At 39.1% G+C, this 27,239-nt stretch overlaps 2 protein-coding genes across 3 annotated transcripts; both read left to right on the top strand.

The window, feature by feature from the left end:
- The first annotated feature begins 461 nt into the window (after positions 1 to 461).
- tmem222b (transmembrane protein 222b) lies at positions 462 to 14,596 on the top strand. Its single transcript, XM_041808596.1, has 6 exons — positions 462 to 603; positions 3,255 to 3,339; positions 3,996 to 4,027; positions 4,119 to 4,215; positions 4,303 to 4,433; positions 9,677 to 14,596. The coding sequence occupies exons 1-6, from the start codon at positions 485 to 487 to the stop codon at positions 9,762 to 9,764; spliced, it is 552 nt and encodes a 183-aa protein (XP_041664530.1). The 5' UTR covers positions 462 to 484; the 3' UTR covers positions 9,765 to 14,596.
- tpbga (trophoblast glycoprotein a) lies at positions 9,933 to 27,239 on the top strand. Of its 2 annotated transcripts, XM_041808594.1 has the most exons (4): positions 9,933 to 10,068; positions 10,265 to 10,296; positions 21,779 to 22,512; positions 26,223 to 27,239. In XM_041808594.1, the coding sequence occupies exons 3-4, from the start codon at positions 22,259 to 22,261 to the stop codon at positions 27,070 to 27,072; spliced, it is 1,104 nt and encodes a 367-aa protein (XP_041664528.1). In that variant the 5' UTR covers positions 9,933 to 10,068; positions 10,265 to 10,296; positions 21,779 to 22,258; the 3' UTR covers positions 27,073 to 27,239. The 2 variants fall into 2 exon arrangements, with proteins under 2 accessions (XP_041664528.1, XP_041664527.1); XM_041808593.1 differs by lacking the exon at positions 9,933 to 10,068 and having other exon boundaries at positions 10,216 to 10,296.

The raw sequence follows: 27,239 nt of genomic DNA, 5'->3' as shown, positions 1-27,239 counted from the left end.
CTGAAGTTGGAAATATAGTATTTGCTGTAGGAGCTGATAGTTAAACAAAATGACAAGCTTGTTTGACTAAAGTTTAGACTGATCTATTTCTCTTGCTGGCTTGCATTGATCCCGGAAGCTACAGCTGCTGCCAAGAGACAACATATCAAGCAAGTGAAAGTATAAGAAAGACCTCTAGGAAGAACATTTCAAAATAAAAGCTTTACTATATCAATGCATAATGTGTTGACTATTAATAAAAATCCTAGAAACTTTTTTCAGATAGGAGTTTCTCCGCGTATAAAGATAACACTAAAGATTGAATCAGATCGATATATAGCGGTGCAAACATTTCTCAAATGCATATGGAGCGTCGAAACTTTAACATGTACGCTTTTAGTTTGAAGCTACAGCTATTGAATTTCCGTTTTTTCTGCGTGAATTCGGCTGACTTGACGGAGCCGTAGCCGGGACAAATGAAGTTCATTTTCCACAGCTGTTGGTGATGGCGGATGTTGTTGATAAAGACACCATGAAGAATTACCACATAGCGTCAGAGAAAATAAACACAGAGACCAGTCGCTATCCGTACTGTATTGTGTGGACTCCTATCCCTGTGTTATCGTGAGTTACTGCCGTCAAAGTGTGCGAGTGGGCTCTAATGAGACATGAGACGAAGTGACAGCTTCATTAGCTTGGCTAACACTTAGCTAGCTCACATACAATAACATCCTGTTGCTGGTGTCCCTTTTTAACCTGTTGTTTTAAAGTGGCCTTGCTGTGAGAAAGAGTCTGATTCACTGACGTTAAGTCACGATGCCATTTGTTGTAGAAATGTATTTCTGTGCATATTTAATAAGACAAATATGTTAACTTATAAACAAGTGAACTAAACGTCATGTGACAATCAATCTAAAACGATTACCTTTCTCTGAGCTTTTAAAAAACATTTATATCACAGTGCTTTAACTTAAAGTAGTTAACTCATAAAAAATGGAAATATGAGGAAAAACTTATTTGTTGAGTAACGTCCCACACTGGCTTTAGAGTGTTTTCTTCATATCGCTTCCGTGTATTTTATGCAGGTGTAACGATTTAAAACGTGACCGTGTTAATTGAGGAATTGCTGCGTAGTGTGACTAGTTGCTGAAGACGAAAAGTGTCCCACAAACGCGTCGCTATCAAATATCTTAAAATTATTATTGGTAAAAGACGAAGAATAAACAATGTGACCTGAGCTAGACCCTTGATGTTTTCTATATTTTAATATGACCATCACAGGAAGTCACCAGTTAACTTGGCCACTCCTGAAACTACAACCCCTGTTTTGATAGAGCATATTGCCCAGTTTTGCGCTATTTTAAAAATTTAATTAAAAATTTCAAAAATATTACAGTAGATTTGAGCTGTTTAGGGATGCACGGTATTGGATTCTTGCCGATATCTGATATGCCGATATTTACAATTCAATTTTAGTCGATACAGATATCTATTTAAATGTAGTTCAAACCTAAAACTTCAGTCCTTAAAACAGACGTCAAAGGGTAAGGAATGATGATGGATAGAGTAAAGACAGCTACTGTAGGTCTGTTGGTCCAGTCTAAAACTCCACCAACTTATTTGTTCTCATGGACAGTATTTACAGCTGATGAGATATTATTATTCCTAAAGTGCGTGAGTAAATTTAGCTAAATTTATTTGCAATATGGATGAATGTTTAAGGAGTTGGGACATCACATTACATACTTACAGTGCTTCATGATTTGATCATTTGTGCAATTGTGATTATTCTGGATTATATTGCAGTTGGCCATTACTGTTATGATGTACGTGTTGGTTTTATGAGTATACTTGCTTGGTTTTCAAGGAAAATGCAGAGAATTATGTTAGTTTTGTAGTATGTATTTCTCAACTCAAGTCATCCAAATTTTAAGTTAAAAGTAAAACTCCAGAAGTTTTTACATTTCTGCGTTCTGGACAACTCAGTATTTTCCAAAACTTTTTTCCCATTTTGAAAATAAAGTTACTTCTACAAAGAGCAGTTGTGGCACTTAAAAGCCTTTCGGCAGGCATTTTGTAAATCTTTCTAGTACTACTTAATACAAAAAAACCCTGCAGAATTTAATGCGATCACAGTTAGATTAATTGTGCAACATTTTATACTTCACAGAAGATGTAGAGCCCAGTGAGAGCTTCTTATTTCACCAATTAGTCCCTCTTTAGATGTGTGAACTATATTAGCATCCATGATTCATTTGATTAACTCTTCAGTTTTGTAAGTCTAAAATTCTGTCTTAAGAATTGATATTAAATTGATATTCAAAGAATCACATCCCTGATGCTTTCAGACAGTGAACAGCACGTTTAAACACCGTTGTTTAAAACACTTATTTAACTTGGTCTTGTTAGTACCATGAACAGAGCAGCAGGTACCAAAATGTGGGTGTTTCACAAAATGTTACTCATAACTTTCAGCTTATAATGACATCTAGCTGGATATTTATCGAAAAAATGAAGCAGTTCATACTGGATTTAGGATCTGTTCCTATAAAAGCCACTGCAGTGTGCACTAGGTAGGCTAGTTAGTAAGGCAATGAGAGGAATGTGTTATTTCTATTACTGTTACTTCACCACAAGTGTGGCTAATTCGACAATATCCAAAGCATTTTTAGGTTTCTGGCACAAAGCTTACTAAACTATTTGTTGACTGGGTAAAATTCATGAATTAAAAATGAAGCAAATGTATAAAATGATTTATAATAAGCCAAAAGTGAATTGTACTCTCTCTTTTTTGTAAAACTTAAGCAAAGTGATCCGTGTATATTTAGTGATGGTTGTAATGCCCACTAAAAGCAACTGGAAAAATGTCCTCATATTTACTGTGTATTGAAAGTTGCTGATGTTATCAAAGCATTCTGGGATGACTGGCAATGTTAACCCTGCTGGGGGTGCGATGGTAGGGCATAAATAATTAAAAATATAAGCGTTGCCAACATCAAGATAGCCATTCAAGCTCCAGAACCAGCACATATTGATGGCTTATTGTCTAGCCAGGAGTGAGGCATCTCCCTCTATTGTACACTTGGTTTTTTGAGACACAGATGTACTTGAATTTGTTTCCTGCGGTGGAGCTACTAGGACTCTGTAGCTCCTCACACCGTCCTTAACTTGAATTGGCATTTTCAAAAAGTCTATGTTTGATTCCTGTATGTTTCAGTCTTTCTAGGGCTTGTATCACTATCACAGTAACTTTGCATTATTATTTTTTTGTTCAGATGGCTGTTTCCATTCATTGGCCACATGGGAATCTGCACCTCCACCGGTGTCATCAGAGACTTTGCTGGACCTTACTTTGTCTCAGTGAGTAATGACTATGCACCTGAAATGAATAAGCTGCATAAGCTCATTTCAGAACACTTCTGCAGCTTGTGGGTGAAACTAAGCACAGAACAATGGCTCTGTGGTAGCATGATAAATATAAAGCAGTTTGAGATTTTTGTTAGGAGTTTAAAGGCTATTATATTGGCTATTTTTCCTTGATTTGGTTGAGTCACAGAGGATATAACAATAAAGTAGTGACTATTTGGTCAGCCCTGTTACTATAACTATTGAAAAACCTTAGGTATTATTTTTAAGTTCGCTCCAAAAGAAAATCAGTGAAGCACTTTGATTATTTTGCCCTTTGCATATAAAAAACTGCAAATGAAAATTCTTGCGTTCAGGATTTTCATAAACTCTTGAGCACTGTGGAGCAAATATAAACAACATGAACCAGTGCTGCTGCATCTGGTGCAGCTTCACTGTTTTGACCAGATCTAACTGTCTGCCACACACAAACAACTTAATGTTGAATTAAGACAAACAGGATGTTAGACGCATTTCCTTGATTCTTTATTTGTCTTTCCTGTTTCCAAAAAGTGTGTAAGTGAAAATGTGACTGTTCATGACATCATGACTAACAGTTTATTTTTTAGCTGCATAATGAGTTAAAAATGTTTTGCTTATTCTTGTTGCAGGAGGATAACATGGCTTTTGGAAGGCCGACAAAGTAAGTATGTTGAAAACATACAAAGTCTTTTGATGACACAGTTCAAAGAGGAGAAAACTAACAGCACATTTGTTTTTCTCATTGCTTTTAGGTACTGGATGCTAGATGTTAGTAAAGTCTATGCGAGTGGCTCCAATGCCTGGGACACAGCAGTACACGATGCTTCAGAGGAGTATAAGCACAGGATGGTAAATAAGGAAACACAAATACATTTTCTTTAATTTATGTGGAACAGTGAAAACACTAGCCCTGATTTGCTCCTGTTTTCTCCAAAGCACAACCTCTGCTGTGATAACTGCCACTCACATGTGGCCATGGCTCTGAATCTGATGCGGTACGAAAACAGCACCTCATGGAACATGGTCAACCTCTGCCTCCTCGCTCTGATTCATGGGAAACATGTCAGGTAGGCATGGGCTAACATGTACATGCACTACTGGGGTAAGACATGCAGAAAACTATAAGAAAAGATGGCGGAAGTGTTCATGAAAGGTGTGTTCTTTAAACTGGACTAACAGGTCAAACATATTATTGCAGTAATTTTTTGGTTTATATTTTTTGGCTTTTGTATACCTTTATTTAGAGTGGAGGACAAATGATAGCATCGGAAATTGGGAGTTGAGAGAGGGGTGAGACAAGCGGGAAGGAGACCCAAATCCGGGCTGCCAGTGCACATGGGCTGCAACTTAAACTCTAATCTGTGCCCCAATTTTCAGTAATTTAAACATAAGTAATAAACTATTTTACCTGCAATGTAAAGGAATATAGGTCATTTGATTTAGTAAAGGTACAGTAGATTGAAGGTGAAGCGATGCAAAGTTGGTTTCTAAGGATATTTTCACACCTATAGTTTGGTTGATCTGGGCAGAAAAGATGGTCTGTGTTCTAACAGGGGTGTTTATGAGTGGACTAAAAGATGTGATGTGCAATATAAATGCCCTCTAATGGGTTGGAGTGTCGCATGTTTCATGAACACTTCCTGCTGGAAACCCGAAAGAAGTACTAGTCATGTGATGTTATCCCATTCGGTCCATTAAAATTCAACCAACTGTGCAATGTAAGCAACAGATTTATTTTCTACTTTTTATACAGCCCCTGCAGAAACTGCTCTAGGAAGTACACAGTGCCAGATCCACCCAGCTTATTCGATGGCCACGTCTGGCTGCATGTTCCTTTCAGTTATTGGTTTTAAAATTGTACAGATATTTACAGAACAAACAGACTAGGATGTTGGTGGTGGAATAATCGTTCATTAATTGTAATTGAGGTAAATAGTTCAATAAATTGTGATTTTGATTTTTACCATAATCGCCCAGCCCTACTTTGACCTGAGATGAATACTGTACATGTGAAGTCAATAATTCTGAGGCACAAAAAATCTTCAATAAATAAATAAACTCGTGAGAGGCAAACATTATGTTAATTATATATCAAAACAATCTATATCAGCGTAATAACTTTACCCAATTACATCATTTACAAACAGCTACACTTTCTAAACAATGATCCTGACAGACCAGATAGATTGTTTCATATATCCACTGCATGGATATGTTTTACTTCCATCTGGGAAACTTCTCCCGCAAAGCATTTGAGAAGGGCAAGACTGAAATTGATTGGACAAATGTTCTGTCTGTCACATTCATTTCTGGCCAATCAGAAAAGTAAAAAGACAAAATGAGGTAGTAGGCTTGTGTAGCTCCAGTAAGAGAGCTCAGCAGGGAAACGCTGTCATTGTTTACCATTGGTGGAGCTTGTTGGTGGATAAAACTCATGCTGAGGTTGGTTGGTAGAAGTGCAAAAACATCTTCTCTGCTAAGAAAAGCTTTCAGTGTGGCTCTTCGCCCCTCCTTCAATAAAGAAATGCTGTCTGGATCTGATAGAAACAGACAAGCAGCAGTCATTGCTTCTTGCTTTCAAAACAACTAAACCCTGCCCAAACTATCACAGACTCATGTGAAGCAGGTTGGGATACAAGCAGAAACATCTTCTCTGCCTTGAAAGCTTTTCTCTGCAATTCTGTAGACTTCTTTGCTTTTGTTTTAATAAAGAAATGTGGCAAAGTTCAGATAAAACTGCCACTGTGGCTTGGGGCTGGACAGGTAATCGAAATTTAGAATTAATTGCAATATGGCCTGGTGCAATTTACAGATAGCAAAGAGTGTAATTTGTTTAGCCTAAAATATGTCAAAAAATACCTGTTTAACACTTTTTTATGCAGCAGAGATATTATGCCCTTCACATCACAGTTCAGGTGTCATTTTTTAAGTGTAGTTTTTTTAAAAGACTCCTAATGTAATTGTATGATAATATAATTATATAATGAAAAAATCAAAATTACATACTTTTTAGAAATTGTTCAGGGCTTTTTATTGCTTGTGTTTGATGAAAAATACATAAGATGAGGAACTTGAAAAAGAGATCTGTATTAAATCACCATTGCAATGTCTGGGGAAAAAAATTGCAACTCAATTATTTTTCCCAAATTGTTTAGCCCTACTGTGGCTACATCTGCTCCAACAGCAGCCATTGTATTTACCAGCTTACAGTACAGCTAAACCTACCTGTAACTATCACAAACTCATACCAAAGCAGGCCAGGAGATGAGCACAAACATCTTTCCTTCATGAAAAGCTTTTAGTGTGGTTCTTTTTTAATAACAAAATGTGGTCCAGTTCTGATAAAACTGTCACTATGCTATAGCTGCATCTGAGCTAATTGCTATACCAGTGGGAGCCATTGCTTTCAGCTTCAGCTGCAACTAAACCACGCCTGAAGCTACTGCCTCATTCTCTTCAAATGACACCAATTTTTCAGGTTTGTTCTTAGTCATTTCAAATTTAAGCTTTGCAAAGTAGATCTGCCTGATGACAGACATGGAATCTGGCCAGTCCATCTGCGTTGCAAGATTATTAAAATAATCAAAAGATGACATTTAACAGGAGAAATAAAAAAATTACCAGTGGTTCTTAGAAGAGGAAAATAATAAATGTGCATCAAATGTGTGTATGTCCAAGTGGAGATTCTGCATTTTTGCTTGATCTCTTATTGCATTTTTTCTCCAAAAATAAATAACTACATTCATAGCCTACCTGGAGTGATAGGTAAAGTCTCAGTGTGGGGAAAGGTGTTCATCGCCTTTGTAATATTTCTCATGTAGAGAGCAGCCTGAAGAGAGGAAGAAAAACAAAACACTGAAAATACTTTAAGCTGTTTCCAAAGATCCTTTGGGACTACCTGTAGTTTTTAACTCATGTTCAACAAGCTACAGTTGCTGGTTTAATCCAAAAAAGTGTAGTGCTTCCTTCAGTACGTCTGGATTAAAGCTGGCTCATGTTCTCACCACAAATGAACCTCTCCAGAGTCCAAATAAAATCGGACCAAGACCCACCTTGGTCTGCTTGGTTAACCAGGGTTCAAGTGAAATCTTTTACAGCAGTGCAAATAAACTGCACTAATTTGGCGTATAGAGTAGAGTTCATTTAACCAAACTAAACAGGTCGGTTGGGAAGCAGCCTTAGAACTTCTGCAGTGTTTAATGCTAGTTATGTCATCTGAGGTCAAGTTTACATGACAGTTTCATCTGGAAGTACTTTTGCTGCATTCTGGTTGTTTGTTTACATAAAAATGACGGTTTTGGGTTCCTGACCATGTGTTATTGGAGACATCTGAAAATGGTGCTATTATAGTCTTCATGTTAACTGGCTATCTGCAGTTATTCTGAAAATGGAGACTTTGTACACATGTACACCAGGCTTCCAGCCAATAGGCATGTTCAAGTAGGTGGGCTAAAGCATCAGTGGTATGACTCCTGAGTTCTCTTTGTGCTACCCACTCTTTGTTTACATTTCCTAGAAGTTTAACCACTTTATAGTTTAGGGTCATTTGGAGTAGCAGCCCCACCTCATCGTTTGTCTAAACAAACATTTGTGCATTAGCCATTTTAGTATGTTTACACCTCAGTGCTCTGTAGAAGGAAGTATTTGCTGTTATGTCCCCGGTCTAGAGGAACCTAGACACAACATGATGTGTGGCCCCCACTCTTCTTTCTCCCTGAGAAGTCAGCAATACAATTTAAATTCAGTGTGAACACATCAGTTGTTTTTCTCTAGAGCAGAGCAAGGCCCCAAGACCAAAAAATTAATAAGCAGGAGAAGAGGATTAAACAAAAAGGACTTCTCCCTCCTGACTGCTGTGAAGCTTTCAAAGTGTTAAGTTATTTACTTTATTTAGCACCGACACAAGACGTTCACACAGTCAAGCAAAAATGTTCAGGCTTACACAAAACAAAAGGTGCTTGTTCTCTGGCTTTGTTGGACGATAACTGTGCAGGGAGGGGCACACTACAGTAGCTGAGATTTTCTGGTGGGATTCAGCCAGTTCATCTGTAGCAATTTCGATTTGCTTTCTCCAACCAGCTGCAACTTTCTGCACCTCCTAATACACCTGATTCCCCTAGACATGCCCACTCACACACATACACCAACACACTGCAGGGAGACAGAGCTGCAGACTGTACAGGAATAATGCGAAATAACAATAAAAATATGACCCAGGGTCACAGCAATGCATATTCATGGGTTGTGCCATTAGAAAGTGACACAGCCAGCTGCTGTCCTGGCATATATACCACAGCATTTAAAGTCATTTTTGAAGATCATAGTGTTTTTAGTGGATTGTGATGTTGGTCACCTGAATTTATTCCGATAAAGCATGGGGTTTACCAGCTTAAACCTCTGAAACAAGCAGGTAAATGATGGCTGCAGGAGAGCATCACCAAGACCTGCTCATGTCTTTCCCTTAACACTATCAGACGGTAAGATCCATCAGGCTCTGACTAGTGCCTCACCTATAACCTACTGCAGCTCTCTGAAAAGCCACCATAAGAAGTAGGGCTGAAGCTTTTGACAGAAGTGTTTCCCTGGGATCCCTCGGGCTCAGCCCGATTTCACTGGTATGCCTTGAACCTGAAGAGAGAGAGCCCTGATTTTTGGGAAGTATTAAAGTCTATATAGGACATTCCTCCATAAGACCTCTAAACCCTGGCGTAACTGGGGTGAACTTGGATAACAGTGCTTCTTTTGGTAATCTTTAGGAAATAAAGACCTGAGACAGCAACATGATAGAAAAATTGTGGGTACTGTCCTCCTTTATCAACACTGCAGAGTAGGAAAAAACCACAATTACTTTGGCTACCATATTTGCAAAAAGCAACTCCCTTTTTCATTAAAGAAAAAAGAGGCATTGGTTTGTCCTCTTATCATTTTCAATATCAGCTCAAAAAAGATTAAACAGGCCAAGAAGGGCAACCCATAACATCCCTATAAAATACAGTTTTTGTGTGTATGAGAGGACAAAACATGCAGAGAAACCTCAGTTTTCAAAAACTAATGCCTTACTAAAAACTGTGGACTAGGCACTAGATTGAGATGGCCAAACTACAGGAACATTAACCATGAACCTTCTTACTTTGCAGCAGCAGCACCAACCACTGTGTCACTGTGCAGCCTCTAAATAAATTTTGATAAAACTGAAATGTGCAAGAATGTGCAACATTGCATAAGCTGTATGTTTTTTTTTTTTGTCTGTTTGGTATTTCCTCCTTGCTTTGATCATACATTTATTTCTCTGTTTTTTTCTCCTCGCCAGCTGTGCCGGCTTTCTGAAAACCTGGCTGCCTTTCTTGATGCTGATGGGCATCATCCTCACGGTGGCCCTGGCCCTCAACCTGCGATGACCTGTGAGGCAGGTCAGGGTGACAGCGGAGCCCCCTGCAGGCTGAACGAGGGGTCGATCTGTAAGAACTGTGGGGGGGCATCACAGGGTGACTAATCGAGGATATAAAGACGACTCGCCTCCAGGAGGAGATGATTAAACAGGAGTGTCCAACATGTACACCAACACATGCTTGGTTCGAAGCAGACAGCCTGTTTGTGGCGATTCTGTGGTTGTGGAGCTGGAATGCCCAGGTGGTGGAAATTCATTCACATTCAGCCGTTTATTATGAGACAGAAAGCGAAAACACCACCATCTCCAAATCTGTGAGAACCAAACAACACTCTTAAAGGATTTTTGAAATTCTAACAGCAGGTTAAAGCAATCACCATGTGCAGAGTGTACAGGTTATATTAATAATGGGATAGAAGTGCATACTGTTCATTGTTGGAAGGAGAACACATTCATGCCTTGCTTCACATTTTACAATGGGAGAGTAATCCAATGTTCCTGTGCTTCCAGGATGCCATTTTTCTACTGTGGAGCACAAACAGGTAAATCAGTCTGATGCCTTTCTAGGAATTAATGCATTTCATGCTTGATCTATAATGTAGCTCTTCTCCAGCACTCAAACCTAAACATGCCAGAGCAGTTTGTATTTTTGTGCATATTCTTACGTGTATTTGGTCTGACTGTAGAATATCAAAAAGTTTGCATCTTATAAAAAGAAATATTTTCTCAGAGATATATTTTACATGCATTGCATATATCAACTCACTTTCATAGGTTTACAATAAATGTTTTCATACCTAGAACAGCAGAACATCAGTGCAACGATTGTAGCAACCTGGATGAATGTGTCTGTAGGAGATACCTCACTGAACTGCAGGGCTGTACCCAACTCTGATTGTGTGTCACTTGAATTCAGTTTGGCTGTTGAGGACAAATTTACTGCAATTTTGTCCCTTTTTTTTTTATTCTCTTACATCAGTCTTCTTGGTTGGGCTCATGTTTTATGTGTGACAGCGTGTCCTAACAGCATGTGACTCAAGCTAGCATTGTTGACAAAATCAGCTTGATTACATTATTTTCTATTACAGTGTCCTAACAGCCCTCAAGCAGCAGTGCACTTTTCTTTTTCTTTCTGTCGCTCACATAAACATGGACAACAGACAAGGAAAGAGATAGAGAACGAAGCACTGGGAGTGTCTGAATTGAAGATTTTCTTAACTTTATTTAATTTTCTCACTCCCCAGCTTGCTTATTAGTCTGTATTACAAAGTTGAAAAAGTGGTGCCCTTATAATATCCAAATCCATGAATGAAAACTATCTGGTTCACCGTAGTGAAAGACTCATCAAGACAAAGCAATACACTCCTTTTTTCTACAACTTTACAATAAAAGCACTAGATATCAAACTGATTACAAGGAAAAACTTAAATCCACAGAGAAGAGAAGAAAATCTTTAACGGATGCAATACAGGCAGAAAGCGTGCAATGTTGCATGAGGAGAAGCAATGCCTGATGCTCACGTGCTGTTAGAACATGCTACAAGATAAATTTTTATCACAGGTGCCAGCTGTTTAAAGGACATTTTAACACCTCACACTGTTTTTTTTTTTTTTGTTTCATGCCTTTGTTTATATTTTATTATTTTACTGGAAGGTAGATTTTTGTCAGCTAGCTGCATGCAGCTCACTCAAAGACGCCAAAGTTAACCATACAGCTTTTTAATTCTGTTTTTGCACTGGTTTCTTCACCTCTACAGAAATCCTGCTGCCTGTAGCATTTTTAGGGGACACTGTTTATTGCACTGAGGTTTCAGTTTAAAGGCGGCAGCTCTGGAGAAAAATCTATGTCCTTTGGTTTTCTATTGGTGCCAAATGTAGGGGAATGAAAGACCTACTCAAACTGTGCTCTTAGGCTGGCTACACACTAGATGACATTCAAATCAAACCTGATTTTAAAACATGAGAAACTACAAACTTCAAACACACACATCGTGTGGTAAATATTTCCCAGTGGTAATTCCAAAGTCACAAGATCTCACAGAAACTTGATCAAAAATGACTTAAGTAGTAAAACAAGCACAGATGATGATCAACGTCAGCTGGTTCAGCACTCATGTTGTTGCCATTAATTGACTAGCTGGTCTTCTTTTTCAGTTTTCCATTTAGCTTAAGGTGCAGTTGTGTTTATGTTTGCTACCAATTGGTGGTGCTTCCCAGCCTGCTTGCTCTTATTGGCTATTGCAGATATTCTGGGGATGCATGATATTGGATTTTTGTTTTAATAAAAACATAAAATGTGGCTAATTTAGAGTTGACTCAAAGTGCTGAGTGGCTACTCTTGATACCCCAGAGGCTTTCACAGTGAAATATGATCTTTCTGTGTTGTGTCAAACTACGAGGTAATACAGATCTCCAACTAGGTTGTTAATAACAAGGTGTAAATTCACCTAAATTCAGATTCAACAGCTAATTTGGGATGAAACGTGGGATCATTCACATTCACATTGTGCTACTGACAGTCATGTGTTGTAAAAGTCAAACCTGTGACCATTTCCTTGTTGTTGCCAGAAAGCTTGGACCTCCTCGTTTTGGCTAGTTTTAGTGTAAATTTTTTATTCTATTCTTGATGCTTTTCAAAATGTGATGAAGTACAATATTTCCTCAGAAATATTCTTTAGTAAAAGTAATCATTTTAGAAAGTACTAAAAATAGTACAAGTACACAAAAAGCTACTCAATTTCAGTAATTTGAGTAAATGTAATTAGTTACTTTCTTTCCCTGCTTATGGCTGATGGTAGCAGCCAATATGTAGTAGATTTTCATATCTGACACCGGCAAAAATGTAAAATATCTACTGATAATATTGTGCAACCCAAAGATGTGCCATCAAAGGCATCCCAATATCTGGAATTATAAATATAATTTGAAATCTTTTGAGATACAGTTCAAGAAACCAGCAGTAAATCAGTTGTTTTGACGCCACACACGAGAGGATTACTTGGAAACATCATCAGTCAGGACAGCCCCTGAATTGGGCCACACGCCATAATTATTGGGAGCAAATGGGCGTAAAACATTCTAGTGTGTATCCAGCCTTAAATATCTCAGAGGGCATTCACTATGTTTACATGCAGTTAGGAAAAGATGAGTTTTTATGCAAGTTAGAACAGAACTGGACTGTTAAAATGCATGCAGACATACTAGTCCTGCTGAAATTGTACTCAATCAAGTTTCTTTAGTCGGACCTGAACACCTGGATATGTTGGCCGTAGACTGATTAACTCTTGCATGTTTACACCTCATCCAGACCCAGACTGGACTCTGTTTTCTCCTCATGCTCCACACTTTGCATGCTGTGCTTTGACCCAGAAATCGAACAGTGTAAATTCTAAGTGCAGCTGAAGTTGCATTATCATCAGCCTTGGGATATCGCCATTGGCTAGAGGGATCGTATGCATTATATTAGCACCAAAAGTAAAGTGTTGGGTATGAATGAAATGTACAGTTGTTCATGTTTCCACTGTTTGTCATACATCTGGTCTGCTTTTTTCAAGGTCAGCTGGGAAAAAGTCTGGTAGTAACAGGCCTAAAGAGGTAATGTTGCCATCAAGCATTGGGAAGTTGGACAATTTTGGTAAATACTTTGGATTTTCTCCCAGTGCTTGTGTACTAGGACAAGGACAGAGTCCAGTCACATATCCTAATCAAGCCACAGTTATGGCTTAACTTTACAGTGCATGTAAACATACTGAGTGGGACAGCTGCTGGCTTGAGCTTGTCAGAGTAAAGACACATGATCTAATGTTTTTGATCTACCTGATAACTAAACTTCAGTTTAGAGAGAATCAAGAGTCAGTGCCTAAAATCACACATCCCTCATGTTTTATATTCTTGTGTTTAGTTTTTTAAAACTGAACTCCACATGATAGTCGGCACTCAAAATCCGTTGCCATGGCTGTCATGAGTAGATTCAAATCCCCTTATTGTTTGCAATCAAACAGAAAAAAGTGTTGATCCCTTCTTTGTCCGTGTTGCTGCCAGAAGCAGCAGGTAGCCAGGATCCTCAGGTTTTTCACACTCACCGACTTCTGCTGAATATCTCCAGCTTCCCTGTTGAGCAGCGTCATTCCTGCTGGTTTTCACCTCTCTAGAAAAGAATCAAAGTTCATTGTGAAATGTCAGCGCTGTTTCACGAAGCTTTGCTATATACAAGCCAATAATCCAAAGTAGATGTCATTAAAGTGTGAGCTTATGAATAAAAATCTGTTTTCTTTTCCGTGTTTTGGGTTGAAACAGTGCCACTTTTCTGGACTTGCTCTTCTCACTGGGCTTTTGTTGAAGGCAGATACTCTGTGGCCTCTTGTGTGTATCTCACCCATGTTGCCTGTAAATATTTGAACACACATTACAATGTACACCAGGTGCTCTTTATATACTTTGCAAAGTTGACGTTCACTATACAGATTTATCCTTTGAATTATTCACTGTATGATTTTTGTTCTTTGTATTGTTTTATTTCTGCTCGGCAGTGAAGCAGAACTGTGCCTGAGTAAGTGTGTGTGTTTGTGTGTGTGCTAGTCATGCACACAGCGAGTGAGTAGAGAGAGCATATGATCGCATGCCAGCATGTATGTACTGCATGCGTGCAAGAATACGAGTGTTAGAGAGAAGTTTGACTCATACTGTGGCTTCTTTATTAATAATCAGCTGCATTTCACTGCAGCCAACTGCCTACTTATTAATTTCTAAATTTATTACTGCATATCCCTCTCTTAATCTCTTTACAATTGTATGTAATTTCTGTTAAACCTTGAGAGAATAAATAATAAATTAGACTACAACAGGCCTGCTCAAGTTGATTTATGTAATAGTCTGCACTGTGTCGTGTGTAGCTGCACATTCTGTGGAGTAGAGCCGCAGACCAGCTGATGAGAGGGAATTCATTCTGTTTCAGCAGTGGATACTGTTCACATCGACATCCTTTGGGAAGATGGCTTAAGTTCATGTTAAAGTCCCTGTAAAGTGACAAAAATGTGTAATTTAGGTTTGTTGTATGACAGGCAATGATGATTATCATTGGAAACTTTAATTGTGACAAACTTGGCAGGAATCTTTTACCAAATGATTTACTAAATGCTAGCATCCCAATGCTAACAGACAGGAGGGATTGAACTATTGATGCTTTGAGAGAGACAAAGCCACAAACCGCTACTTTTAATCATCCAGGACTAAATACAAGTAAAATATGGATTAAACACAACTACAACAGGTTAGATGTATGTTTCTTCTGCGAGTGGTTCAAGCGCAAAATAGACAAGCTCTCCAGCGAATAGCCTGCTCCCTGACTTTACAGTGAACTATAGCCAGAGTGTGGCTGCATGGTCTTGACTGTTTTCAGTCACAAGTCTCTCTGTTACAATGCTTTTAAATGATCCAAAGATCACAGTGGCTGGTAGATTTGGAAAATGTAAACAATTGACAAACAAAAGTATTTAGCTGGCCACTTACATAAAGGGAATTCTCCAGATTCTCTGAATCTTTAGTTGATATGATTTGACTGTGGATGGTGAAATTTGAATTCCTTAACACTGCACATCGGGGGAAATTGTAAAGAACTAATGGACTATTTTCCCAAGCAGTCTTTCACAAAAAGAAAAACTTTGTGCTCTTTTCATACCCAATTATGGTACTATCATCCAGGGGTATAACCTGACATACCAGATGGATTTGTTTCACACACCCAACTGGAAAACCTCCCATACGCTTTTTTGGGAAAGGGCAGAGAAGAAAAAAAAACTCAGGGTGATTGGATGAACTTTGTCTGTCACATCTTTACGGGTCAACCAGAGCAACAAAACACGTGATGGCTTAGGTGTGTACTGCTACAGTGGAGTAAACTCCATATAGAACTGCATTACGTGAACCTTGGTGACTGTAGACATGTCAGTACACCACTCTTTTTGTTTTTGAAAAGAAAAGAACTCGATGCTATTTCTTTGTTCTTCTTTTAACGGAGAAATGTTGTCAAGTTCTGATAAAACTGCCGCTATAGCCACATCCACGACTCCTCAGATGACGCTGATTGGTCCTGTCACTCTGCCCAGTCTGTTCAGATGAGAGCTTTGCAAGATGGATTAGCCTATGAAACAGGCGAATCCAGCTTTGCAAGGCTACCAGGGGTAGGGATTTTACACTCCAAGAAAAAGAACGACACAGGGACCCCTTAGGCTGGCCAGCAGAGTAAAGAAAAAAAAAGTTGCACTGTTTGACCAATATCTATGCTTTTTATGTATTTTCAAACTATGATTTTCCTTTGTTCATGAACAGTATTTTTACTATGACTCAGATATTTTTTCCCTTCACACTAGTTGATGTGTTCATTATCCTCATCTTGCTCTCTGTCCCTGCTTTTTTTCTCCTCTGTTATCCTCATCTTAGTTTCAATCCCTGCTTTCCTCTCCTCCATCATCCTCATCTTTCTCTCTATCCCTGCTTTCTCCTCCTCCATCATCCTCATCTTTCTCTCTATCCCTGCTTTCTTCTCCTCCATCATCCTCATCTTTCTCTCTATCCCTGCTTTCTTCTTCTCCATCATGCTCATCTTTCTCTCTATCCCTACTTTCTTCTCCTCCATCATGCTCATCTTTCTCTCTATCCCTACTTTCTTCTTTTCCGTCATGCTCATCTTTCTCTATCCCTGCTTTCTTCTCCTCCATCACCCTCATCTTTCTCTCTATCCCTGCTTTATTCCCCTCCATCATTCTCATCTTTCTCTCTATCCCTGCTTTTTTCTCCTCCATCATTCTCATCTTTCTCTCTGTCCCTGCTTTCTTCCCCTCCATCATCCTCATCTTTCTTTATCCCTGCTTTCTTCTACTCCATCATGCTTGTCTTGGTCTCGATCCCTGCTTTCTTCTCCTCCATCATGCTCATCTTTCGCTCTATTCCTACTTTCTTCTCCTCCATCATGCTCATCTTTCTCTCGTTCCCTACTTTCTTCTCCTCCATCATGCTCATCTTTCTTTCTATCCCTGCTTTCTTCTCCTCCATCACCCTCATCTTTCTCTATATCCCTGCTTTTGTCACCTCCGTCATCCTCATCTTTCTCTCTGTCCCTGCTTTCTTCTCCTCCATCACCCTCATCTTTCTCTCTATCCCTGCTTTTGTCACCTCCATCATTCTCATCTTTCTCTCTATCCCTGCTTTTTTCTCCTCCATCATTCTCATCTTTCTCTCTCTGTCCCTGCTTTCTTCTCCTCCACCACCCTCATCTTTCTCTCTGTGCCTGCTTTTGTCTCCTCCGTCATCCTCATCTTTCTCTCTATCCCTGCTTTCTTCTCCTCCATCATTCTCTTCTTTCTCTCTGTCCCTGCTTTCTTCTCCTCCATTATCCTCATCTTTCTCTATCCCTGCTTTCTTCTCCTCCATCATGCTCATGTTGGTCTCATTTCCTGCTTTTTTCTCCTCCATCATCCACATCTTTCTCTCTATCCCTGCTTTCTTCTCCTCCTCCATCATCATCATCTTTCTCTCTCTGTCTCTGCTTTCTACTCCTCCATCATCCTCAGCTTGGTCTCTATCCTACTTTCTTCTCCATCATCCTCAGCTTGGTCTCCATCCTACTTTCTTCTCCATCATCCTCAGCTTGGTCTCTATCCCTGCGTTCTTCTCCATCATCCTCAGCTTGGTCTCTATCCCTACTTTCTTCTCCTCTAGCATGCTCATCTTTGTCTTGATCCCTGCTTTCTTCTTCTCCATCATCCTCATCTTGCTCCCTTTTTGTTCTTTCTTCTCCTCCAGTGCTAGGTGTGGACTATACTATTTGGACATGCTACGCCCATTGTATAACTGGTTACCGATTTACCTATTCATCTATTGAGTGTTAAAGGTTTTTTTCCAGTCTTTTCTAGCTTCAGTCCCAACTTTTTGAAGCATATTGCAAGCATCAAACTCAGAGTGTGTGTTTTTTCCACAAAGAAAGAATAAGGTTTATCTTTTTGAACGTTGCATATGTTGTTTTTGTGCTGTATTCATTTGAACTAAGGTTGAAGAGAATTAACAAATCACTTTGTGCAGTTGTTTTCACATTTCAAACAACATCCCAACTTTTTTGAAAATGGGGTTTGTTATTTGTGGGGAATAACTTTAGATTTGTAAAAACCTAAACACATGGATGTTTGGTTCTCCTTAACTGCATCAACTGAAGGAACACAGAGGACAAGGTTTAGCACATTTATTACATTTATACTGATATTTTTTGACTTAATATATCATATAGCCTTTATGCTGTGGTTGTTTTGGACTTAAATCTATACATATTTTTGTTCAAGAGGATGATGTTTGCAGATAATCTATCAGTGCATGTGCAGGAATGCGTCATTGTGTGGAGATGATTTGAATGGTTTTAGATGCTGCCTGCTGCGGTGCCTTGTTGTAACCAGGAGCCAGGTCCAGGAATGTGGAGACCTGTGGTCAGCTGACAAAAGACAGTTGGGATGCCATTATTAGTGCCACCATCCATATATACTTATTCCAGTTTGTGATTTCAAAACCCCTCTTTTGTTTCTCTAATCCTAAAACATCTTTTATGCTGCAGCTCATACAGCCAGTGGGGGATTTTTAAAGACTCCTGCCATTGATGGTGAACTCTGTATGTGTTGATAACACAAACTATAACATTAATAAAACTCTATTATTGTAGAAACTAGGAGAGTTTTCTTTTAACATGAATTTTCCTCATTGATCAATGAAAACTGTTTCATCTGGAGTGATGATGTTAGGAATTTAATGCTCTCTCAGCCATGAAAGGCACAGTGTTCTCCTCCTCCAGAGCCTGAAGTTTCTATAAATACTCTCTGAAGTGATTCCTGTAATCATCATTTTAAGCTGTCAGAATCAACATTAAGGAAAGGAAGCGCTCACAGCTTTGATATTCTGCTATCAAGTGGCCAAAGTCCCACTCAGTGGCCATTATCCTACAAAGTATCTGGTATTCAAGAGACATGGGATCAAAGGCTTCACAGTCTGGCCCCTAAACACCCCTCCCCCACGTTTAACATACCACCTAGGTAGGTGGGAATGACTGGGGAGACCAGATTCACAAACCAGTAAGTCAGTGCAAATCAAAGCAACTCTGAAGAAACTTAGCCTGTCAGCCAACATAATATTTAAGTAAGAGGTCAGGTTGTGCATTTACAGGCAATGAGAAAAGTGAAACTATGGAGTTGTTTGTCTAAAAGTATGCATGCTAATACAGAAGTTTGACAGAAATCATACCAATCTCTGAATTTCTCCAAGTCAGACTAGCACTCCTAGATAATGCAGTTGGAGATCAGTTTACTCTTGGATGCATATACCCCTCAATCTGACCAGACTGGACAAGGCATTCTGCACGTGCTTTGCAGTCTGCACCAGGGTTTGACCTGGAAGTCAGTCATTGATGCCAAACATGGCAGAAGAAGTGTTATCACCTACCTTCAGATGCCATCATAGACTAGAGGGACTGTGTGCACCATATGAGTACCAAAACGAGCAGTGGTTTTAAATTGGTCTAGCCTCAGGACCCACCGCAGCCTCTTTAATGATAAATTGCAACCCAAACATGTTCAACCACTTATATTTATTTGGTTAGAAATGCTGTAGTTTGGACCTTAGATGATACAAAATAAACATAATCTACGCCATTTTCCCATGGTATCGTGTATTATTGGAAAATTAGTGTTGTTATCCCCAGAAAAGGAAATAAATTAGTACAGACAGTGAGAAAACAATGAAATTCACCCACTGTAATGATCAAACTTGATAAAATTAAGTGTGTGTATGTACAGTATGTCTACAAAGGGCTTCAGTACTGCACAACTGAAACATCTCCGCAGCCCAATCATGGGTTTGAGCCCACCAGTAGATAACCACTGGTGTAGAATGTGTGCAAATGTTCAAAGCTGTAAAAATGCCCAGGTTTCTGATGTTCAATATCCGACTGATGAGCTGCTTGCTAACTTGTTAGGGAGGTCAACTGGGGAAAAAAGAAGCCCAGTAATAACGAGCTGAAAAGGGGCCATGTTGCCACTCAGCATAATGGAGGCAGATATGGGTCACTTAATCAATTTGCTCCCAGTGGAGGTGGTAGACTGGGACAAGGATGGTGGTCCAGTTAAGCATACGAGACTTAGTTAGACTGAGCTATAAATGTTGCTCAATGCAGTGGCTACTGTGGCAAAACACACAATTTATTATTTTGTATGAAGTATTTTGCATGATATCAAGTCTGTTCTCTAACAAAAACAAGTAAATAAAACAATGAGGTCAGAATACATTTTTCTAATTTTCCTATTTGCAGTAAGCTTTCAAAGTAAAACAAAATATTTTTTTGTGTAATTTTTGTTACTTTTAAGTGGCTAGATAAAGACATTTGGCTGTTACAGCATTAAGTTGTAGATAATGAGAAATAAATAAATATCAGTAGAAATATGTTTAAAAAATGTTATTTTCTATTTGCCAACACAGAGACATTCAAACACTTAAAGCTCATGCTCTTGGGTAAAATAGACAAAGAACTTTGATGAATATTATACAGCCTACAGTAGCTGTCGATTGTATTTATTCTCAAACTTATCTTAATTGTGGGACTTAAATATTACCGTTCGAATGTCATTGATAGTTGTGGCAACAGACGCCCCCTATAAGCAATTTTCACAACTTGTCAGACTACATGCCATACCAATCTAAATGTACTGTATTTTTACTAAGGCTGTCAAATAATAGATTTTAAAATCACAATCAAATACAGAATTTCAGTAATCAATCATGGTTAATTACATTTTTATAAATGCCTTTATTGATAGAGGAGGACAGTGGATAGAATTGGAAACAGGGGTGAGAGAATAGGGAGAGACATGCAGGAAATGGTGCCACAGGTCAGACTTGAACCCGGGCCGCCTGCATGTTTTTGATTGCATTTTGAAAAGTCATTTACTTTGCATTTCAAAACAAAATTTTGAGTTGAGTGCTGTAGGTGTATTATTAAAATGCACTGCTATGCCAGTGTGATCTGAAACCGTGCCTCAGAGGTAGAAGACAGCTTCAAAGTGCTTATTTTGTGTAATACAGTGTTTAAACTGTTATACTGGTACATTATGATATATGCAAGAGTGCATGTACAAAATGACTCACTGACATCCAGTGATTCCTGGTTATCATGGCAGCATATACACTTTTCAGGAGATCACATGTAGTTGCTTTCTTTGTGTGAGTAACCCAGTTAAGGTAAATAATCAACATGAAGGATTTTCTCAACAAACTGTTTATTGTTATGATTTTAGCTTGTTATTTTCTCTTTCTTTAGCTAGTGGTTCTTTAGCTCCTGTTTGGATATAAACCTGCTTTATGGGTGCAGATGGCCTCTGGGTTAGGTAGTGCCTCCACATCATTCCCCACAATTACTCTCTGATTTCCGGCACTATCCACTGTCCTAACCTTCCAGAATGGCAAAAAGCCCTGAAAAAATCTTTTGGAAAATAACTCCTGCTTTTATTTTGAAAAAGGGAAATGTTTTAATAACCAGTGTTGAGTGGTGTTACTTTGAAAATATTGTTAGATTTATGTGTTTCTAACTGAGAAAACTAACACGTTAGAGTACTTTTACGTTACCAGATATTCACCACTTGTTCCATTAGTTGGATATAAAAACAGCACATAGCCGACAGCACATCTGGCTTTGAATGCGCACAGGAAATGACAAAACAGTGCAATTAATGAGATTAAGAAAGTCTAATGATTTAATCTTTTTCATGTAATCCTCTTTGAAGTCAGCTCTTTAATGCTGACAGCTCTAATTCTAACTCAGTGACTTTTATAGGGTGTTTTAATGTTATTGTATTCACAGTGACAATCTACCCTGGTCTCCCCTATTGTTTTACATGTTAGGAAAAATTGTTTTAAAATCATATCTTAAGGTGTATCAGCCCTTTTTTTTATCTTAAACACACACTCTAAGTTTTTTTTTTTTTTTTTTTACTGTTTTTAGGCTCGGGTGAGAGGAACCTCATTGTGAATGACACTTTATGGTCATAGTGAGGTTGCAGCTCTCGTCATACACATAATGAAGAGAGAGAGAAAGAGCGAGAGCAGTAACACTTTCTCCTCCTCATCCATCACTCGTGCCAGCACAGAGAGGAGATCTGGTGGATCCGGAGAGAAGCCCCTCCCCACAGATCATCGCACCAGTCGATGGTCCTTTTTTAACTTCATTGTTGCAGAAGAAGCGACGCCCCGCTTTGCCTCGGCTAAAGGATCAAACACCCCCTTCTGATCAACGCGACCCTCGGGTTTGTTCTCATGGAAATCAGAGCCAGCCCCCCGGACACACTTTCTGCACAGATGCAAAGTTGAAGCGCATTCCCAGCCGGGACCTCAGACGATCACGATGTGTCGGAGGAGCTGATCGTTCATAGGGTTTTTTTTCTGTTGGGTTTCTTCGCCAGGACAGCTCACTTTTCTCCCCAACATGCAGGATTTGGTGAAGCACGTTGTTCTGTGCGCGCTGCTCGGCTGCGTTTACGCGTCGTGTCCCCCGCGCTGTGAGTGCTCGGAGGCGGCTCACACCGTGAAGTGCGTCTCCAGAGACCTCAGGAGTATCCCGACCGGGATCCCAGGATACACCAGGAATCTGTTCATCACCGGGAATCAGATCAGCCGGATCGGTCCGGAGTCTTTCAAGGGACTGGAGAATGTCACCAACCTCTCTCTGAGCAATAATAGGTAAGACTTCTACTTAGGGCTGGGTCATGTAGACCAGAAACACATCTTTATGTTTTTAGGTGAATGGTGGTAAATTATATATATTAAATTACACACATATATATGTATATATGTATATATATAGAGAGAGAGAGAGAGAGAGAGAGAGAGTTTTTACCAGTAAAGAAACAGCAAATGGTTGCCACTATATCAGAATTATAAACTTTGACATCATGATGACAACTTTATTGAGACAATGACAACAAAAATATAAGCCTTAGACAACTAGAACTGGGCAATTTATTACTTTTATTCATCAAAAATGACAGAGAATTTATTAAACACTGTCCTCTTAAAAACTGTGCTGCTGTCTGGGCCAGGACTCCCTTGTAAAAAAGATTTTTTTTATCTCAATTGGAATAAATCCTGGTTAAATAAAGGTTAAATAAGATTGTAAAAAACCTTGGGAGCATTTCCATATAGTGAGATTAGAAAATATTTCTCTGTTATTCTATCAGGAAGTGGTATCAAAAAGCACAGAAACTTTATCACATTCAGTTGCATTTTTAATCAAATAGAGCAATGTCTAAATCGCACTAGTATGTTGGCAACAGTTGGAAAATTGATGGAATTGGCAAGGGCTGATGGAAACTTCTTGTCAGTTCCATCAATTTTCCAAATATTGCCAATGCATTTTGCAGTTTTAACAGTGTGCTAGAGTCTGTCCATAATAAAAGAATAATTGCCCAATATTGGGTGCATATTCCCTTGTAGACCAGGCATTTCAAATAGACCAAACTGCATGCAGTTCTTGCTGTCAATTACTTTTTCAAAGAGCAAAAAGTCTGTCATCTATGTATATAAATTATATTGATATGAACAATATATTCTTAACCCACATCTCATTTGAAAATATATGAATATACATCAAAATCTCAATAAATTTCCCAGCCCTATTCCTACTTAATTAGCTTTCCTCATTATTGTAATGCAAACAAAATACTTATTTTTCAGTTCAGAGAAAAATAAAAATCAAATTTTCAGTTGTCAGTTCATAATTTTCAATCCTGGTATGAAGTTACCAATCACATTTGATGAAGTTTTCTTGTATTGGTGATTGTCACTTGGTGGGCTGGGACCCAAAAGTGGGTCACGGAACTGTTTTCAGCAGGTCATGAATGTGTGCCCAAAGAGGAATTGTGGCAAAAAAAAAAAAATCATATATGGAAGCCTTACAAAAAGTTTTCACCTCTTTATATGTTTGGCCCTTTTATTGATTTTATAAATCAATCATGGTGAATACAATTTGGCTTTTATGACCAAAAACCCCCAACTCTTCAATGTCAAACCGAAAACAGATTTCTACAAAGTATGCCAAAAATATATATATTTAAGGCAAAATAACTGTATAAATATTCACTCCCTTTCAAATAAGTATTTAGTAGACGCACCTTTGGCTGCAATCCCACCTCTGGCTCTGTGTGGATAGGTCTACATCAGGCTTGCACATCTGGACACTGCAATTTTACTCCATTCTTCTTTGCAAAACTGCTCAAGCTCTGTCAGGTTGCACGGGGTATTAGGTGTGAACAGCCCTTTTCAAGCCCAGCTACAAATTTGCTGGATTGAGGTCTGGGCTTTGACTTGGGCAATCCGAACCATTCATCCTGTTGTCTTTAAACCATATCTATGTAGGTTTCGCTGTGTGCTTCAGGTCAGTGTCTTGCTGTAAAATAAATCTTCCAAGCTGTATTTCTCTCACAGACTTTATTAGATTGTCCTCCAGAGTTTTCCTATATTTTGTCATATTCATTTGTGGCATTCATGAATTTTATCCTCTACTTTTACAAGCCTTCCAGGGTCGGCTGCCAAGAGGCATACCCATGGCATGATGCTGCCACCACCATGCTTCACAATGGGGATTGAGTGTTAGTGATGTTAGTGTCCACCAAACATAGTATCTTGTCTGATGGCCAAAAGAGGTCACAATGTTTTGGTCTCATCAGACCAAAGAACTTTCTTCCACTTGACCATGAAGAAGGGGTCCAGTGGGTGTGAGCAAGCGAGGAGGACACAGTGGGCAGTGAATCATCAGTCACCCATTTAAATGACTTGAACTGATGCAAAATTTTGCATAAAATCGAGCCTGTTCCGGAAAAAAATATGATGGACGAAAATTTTGGCATGAGTGCAAATGTCATTAGAACAACATGAGCTCAATTTTATTTTTTAACATGCGAAAAATTCGGACGAAATAATCGGACTCAGTGTGCAAAGGCCTTAAAATCAGGTTGATAATAATGTTTTAAAGTTTCAAGAAAAATTCCTCTCCAAAACCCGCTGACAGTAAGTTTTAAACAATGGAATTTTCAATATGTGGAATGAGATGTGCTTCTGAGTTTGTTAGCTTGATGCTAACACAGAACAGAAACTGCCTGTAACAATAGATAATAGATTTAGCATTGGGTTTATGCTAAGTTTAACTTCAGATTGCGCTTAAACATGTAAAGTAAAATCGATCCTTTTTAAGTTAAGAGAACCAATGTTAATTTCTACATTCATGACATAACCACACTGCAAACATTACAGACTAAAAAATAAAACAGAGAAAAAGATCAGACATGTAATCCAGGATTTAATTATGTGTTGACCTATTTGATAAGTTGTAACATGAACGGTGGCTTGCTTTAGGTTCATTAGCTTAAGCTAAAGCTAACATAGCAATGCTAGCTACATAAGCCAATGTTAGCTTTAGCAATATAAACTTTTACAAATCTAGCTAAAGCTACCTAGTTTACATAGCAGCTTAGTGAGTCTAGCTTAAGCTACATTAACTACTCAGCTGTTAGCTCTGTTATCGATAGCTAAGTTAGCAAGCTTAGCCTTTGCTAAGTTAGTTTTGTAGCTATGTTATTTAGGAAGCTTACGCAGCTAACAGAGCTACCTAAGCTACATTTGCTGAGTTGGAATGTTTTCATAGAGGACAAGCTTTTTACTGTAAGCAGACTGTTTAGTTTTTTACTCAAGTTTTGCAGGTCAGGTTTTTAACTTTTGATATCCTAACCACTACCTTAACCCTTACCTTAATCCTTAACAGAAGTTTAATATGATGTTATTTTGAAAGTTTTGGCCTGTATTTCAAGTTTTAAATATACAGTGTCTCAGATGATCAGTCTGTTAGAGTGGTGTCAAAGGTGAACGGTCTGCAGCCAGACTGTCTTGGTACAGGAAGGTGCTGGTAAAATCATGGTAAAACATACATCTTTATTTTTAAATTGAGATAGTAGCCATATGAGTCTTAATTCTTTTAAATCTTCACTTTGGAATATTCAAAATTCCTTGCACATCCCTAGCATTAGTGTCTGTCCCCCCACAGCTTCTGGAATCATGTGCTTTTTAAATATTTGCTTTGTCCTGCCTCTTTATTCAGTCATAATTTCTGTTCCAGCTAAGTTTCAAACTCCACTATTTTTGAGTAAATAAATTGTAGTGGTCCAAAATTTTATGAAGTATGATTTGATGTAAAGGTGGTGGTGGGTGCTGAGGCTGGTAGACTTGATAGCCAGTGGTTCATACCACTTGGAGAGGAGATATACAGGCTTTCAAGGTGTATTCATTTTCATACTTCAATTAATGAGTACATAAATAGATGAATAAATAGATCTTATTTATCTTTTTTCTCTTGTCTGTAATTTGAAAGTGTGACTGACTATTACTGTTGTCTGATCCAGGATTTCTGAGGTGGAGTCCCACACCTTTGCCGGGCTCCGAAGCCTCCGCTCTCTTGATCTAAGCAACAACCAGCTGGCAGTCATCCACCCTGAAGCCTTCACTGTGCAGAACCAGTCTCTGCGGGAGCTCAATCTGAGCCGAGCGCTCTATAACCACTCCTCTGTGATGGACCTGGCTACGTCTCTCCGCTGGAGCTCCCTGGGGAACCTGAGGGGACTGGACCTGTCCCACAACAGCCTCATTTTCTTACCATCAAGGATCTTCTCCCACCTGAGCAACCTGCAGCGCCTCTATCTCTCCAACAACTCCCTGGTTGCAATCCACAACTCAACTTTTTCAGGTTTGGAGCGTCTGCAGGAGCTTGACCTGACGCTGAACGCCCTGAAGACGGTGCCCGAGGAGGGTCTGCGTGAGCTGGACTCCATGCCCGAAGCGACTCTCCTGCTTGGGGAGAACCCGTTCATGTGCAAGTGTGGGATCGAGCCTTTCGCTCTGTGGCTCAACAGATCACAGGGACGCATCAGAGATGCAGAGAGCCTTGTTTGCGCCTTCCCAGTCAGCATGAGGAATACGTCCATGCTTGCTGTTGGCACGCTCACTTTAGGATGCCATCAGAGGAGCGCAGGCGCTGACCTCGCTCTGCAGACCTCATACGTCTTCCTGGGTATTGTCCTTGGCTTCGTGGGCCTCATCTTCCTCTTTGTGCTTTATCTCAACCGCAAGGGCATCAAGAAGAGGATATACGACATGCGTGACGCCTGCAGGGAGGTGTGGGAGGGGTACCACTACCGCTTCGAGATTGACTCTGGCCCCAGGCTATCACAGGTCTCTACTAACGCTGACATGTGAGGGGACATTTACGCCTGGTGTGTTTTCTATGGACTTTTTTCTATTGCATTTATCAGTACCCTAATGTAAAAATTGTACAGGTTTTTCTGTAAATATATACATACATGAGCTAATAATCCTTCTGCCTTGTTGATTAAAGCATGCACTGCCTGCCTTTCTTTATTATA

The sequence above is a fragment of the Cheilinus undulatus genome, linkage group 16 (assembly GCF_018320785.1).
Source record: "Cheilinus undulatus linkage group 16, ASM1832078v1, whole genome shotgun sequence".
In the NCBI taxonomy this organism is placed as follows: domain Eukaryota; kingdom Metazoa; phylum Chordata; class Actinopteri; order Labriformes; family Labridae; genus Cheilinus; species Cheilinus undulatus.
Note: the sequence above shows the minus strand (reverse complement) of the source record. Positions and strands in the feature narration are given on the sequence as shown.

What these genes read in the sequence shown, in the direction of transcription:
- tmem222b (XM_041808596.1), top strand. Translation starts at nt 485, where the DNA reads ATGGCGGATGTTGTTGATAAAGACACCATGAAGAATTACCACATAGCG. An exon ending in CTGGACCTTACTTTGTCTCA is followed by an intron (nt 3,340 to 3,995) that starts GTGAGTAATGAC and finishes TTCTTGTTGCAG; the next exon opens with GAGGATAACATGGCTTTTGG. An exon ending in ATTCATGGGAAACATGTCAG is followed by an intron (nt 4,434 to 9,676) that starts GTAGGCATGGGC and finishes TCTCCTCGCCAG; the next exon opens with CTGTGCCGGCTTTCTGAAAA.
- tpbga (XM_041808594.1), top strand. Translation starts at nt 22,259, where the DNA reads ATGCAGGATTTGGTGAAGCACGTTGTTCTGTGCGCGCTGCTCGGCTGC. An exon ending in CTCTCTCTGAGCAATAATAG is followed by an intron (nt 22,513 to 26,222) that starts GTAAGACTTCTA and finishes TGTCTGATCCAG; the next exon opens with GATTTCTGAGGTGGAGTCCC.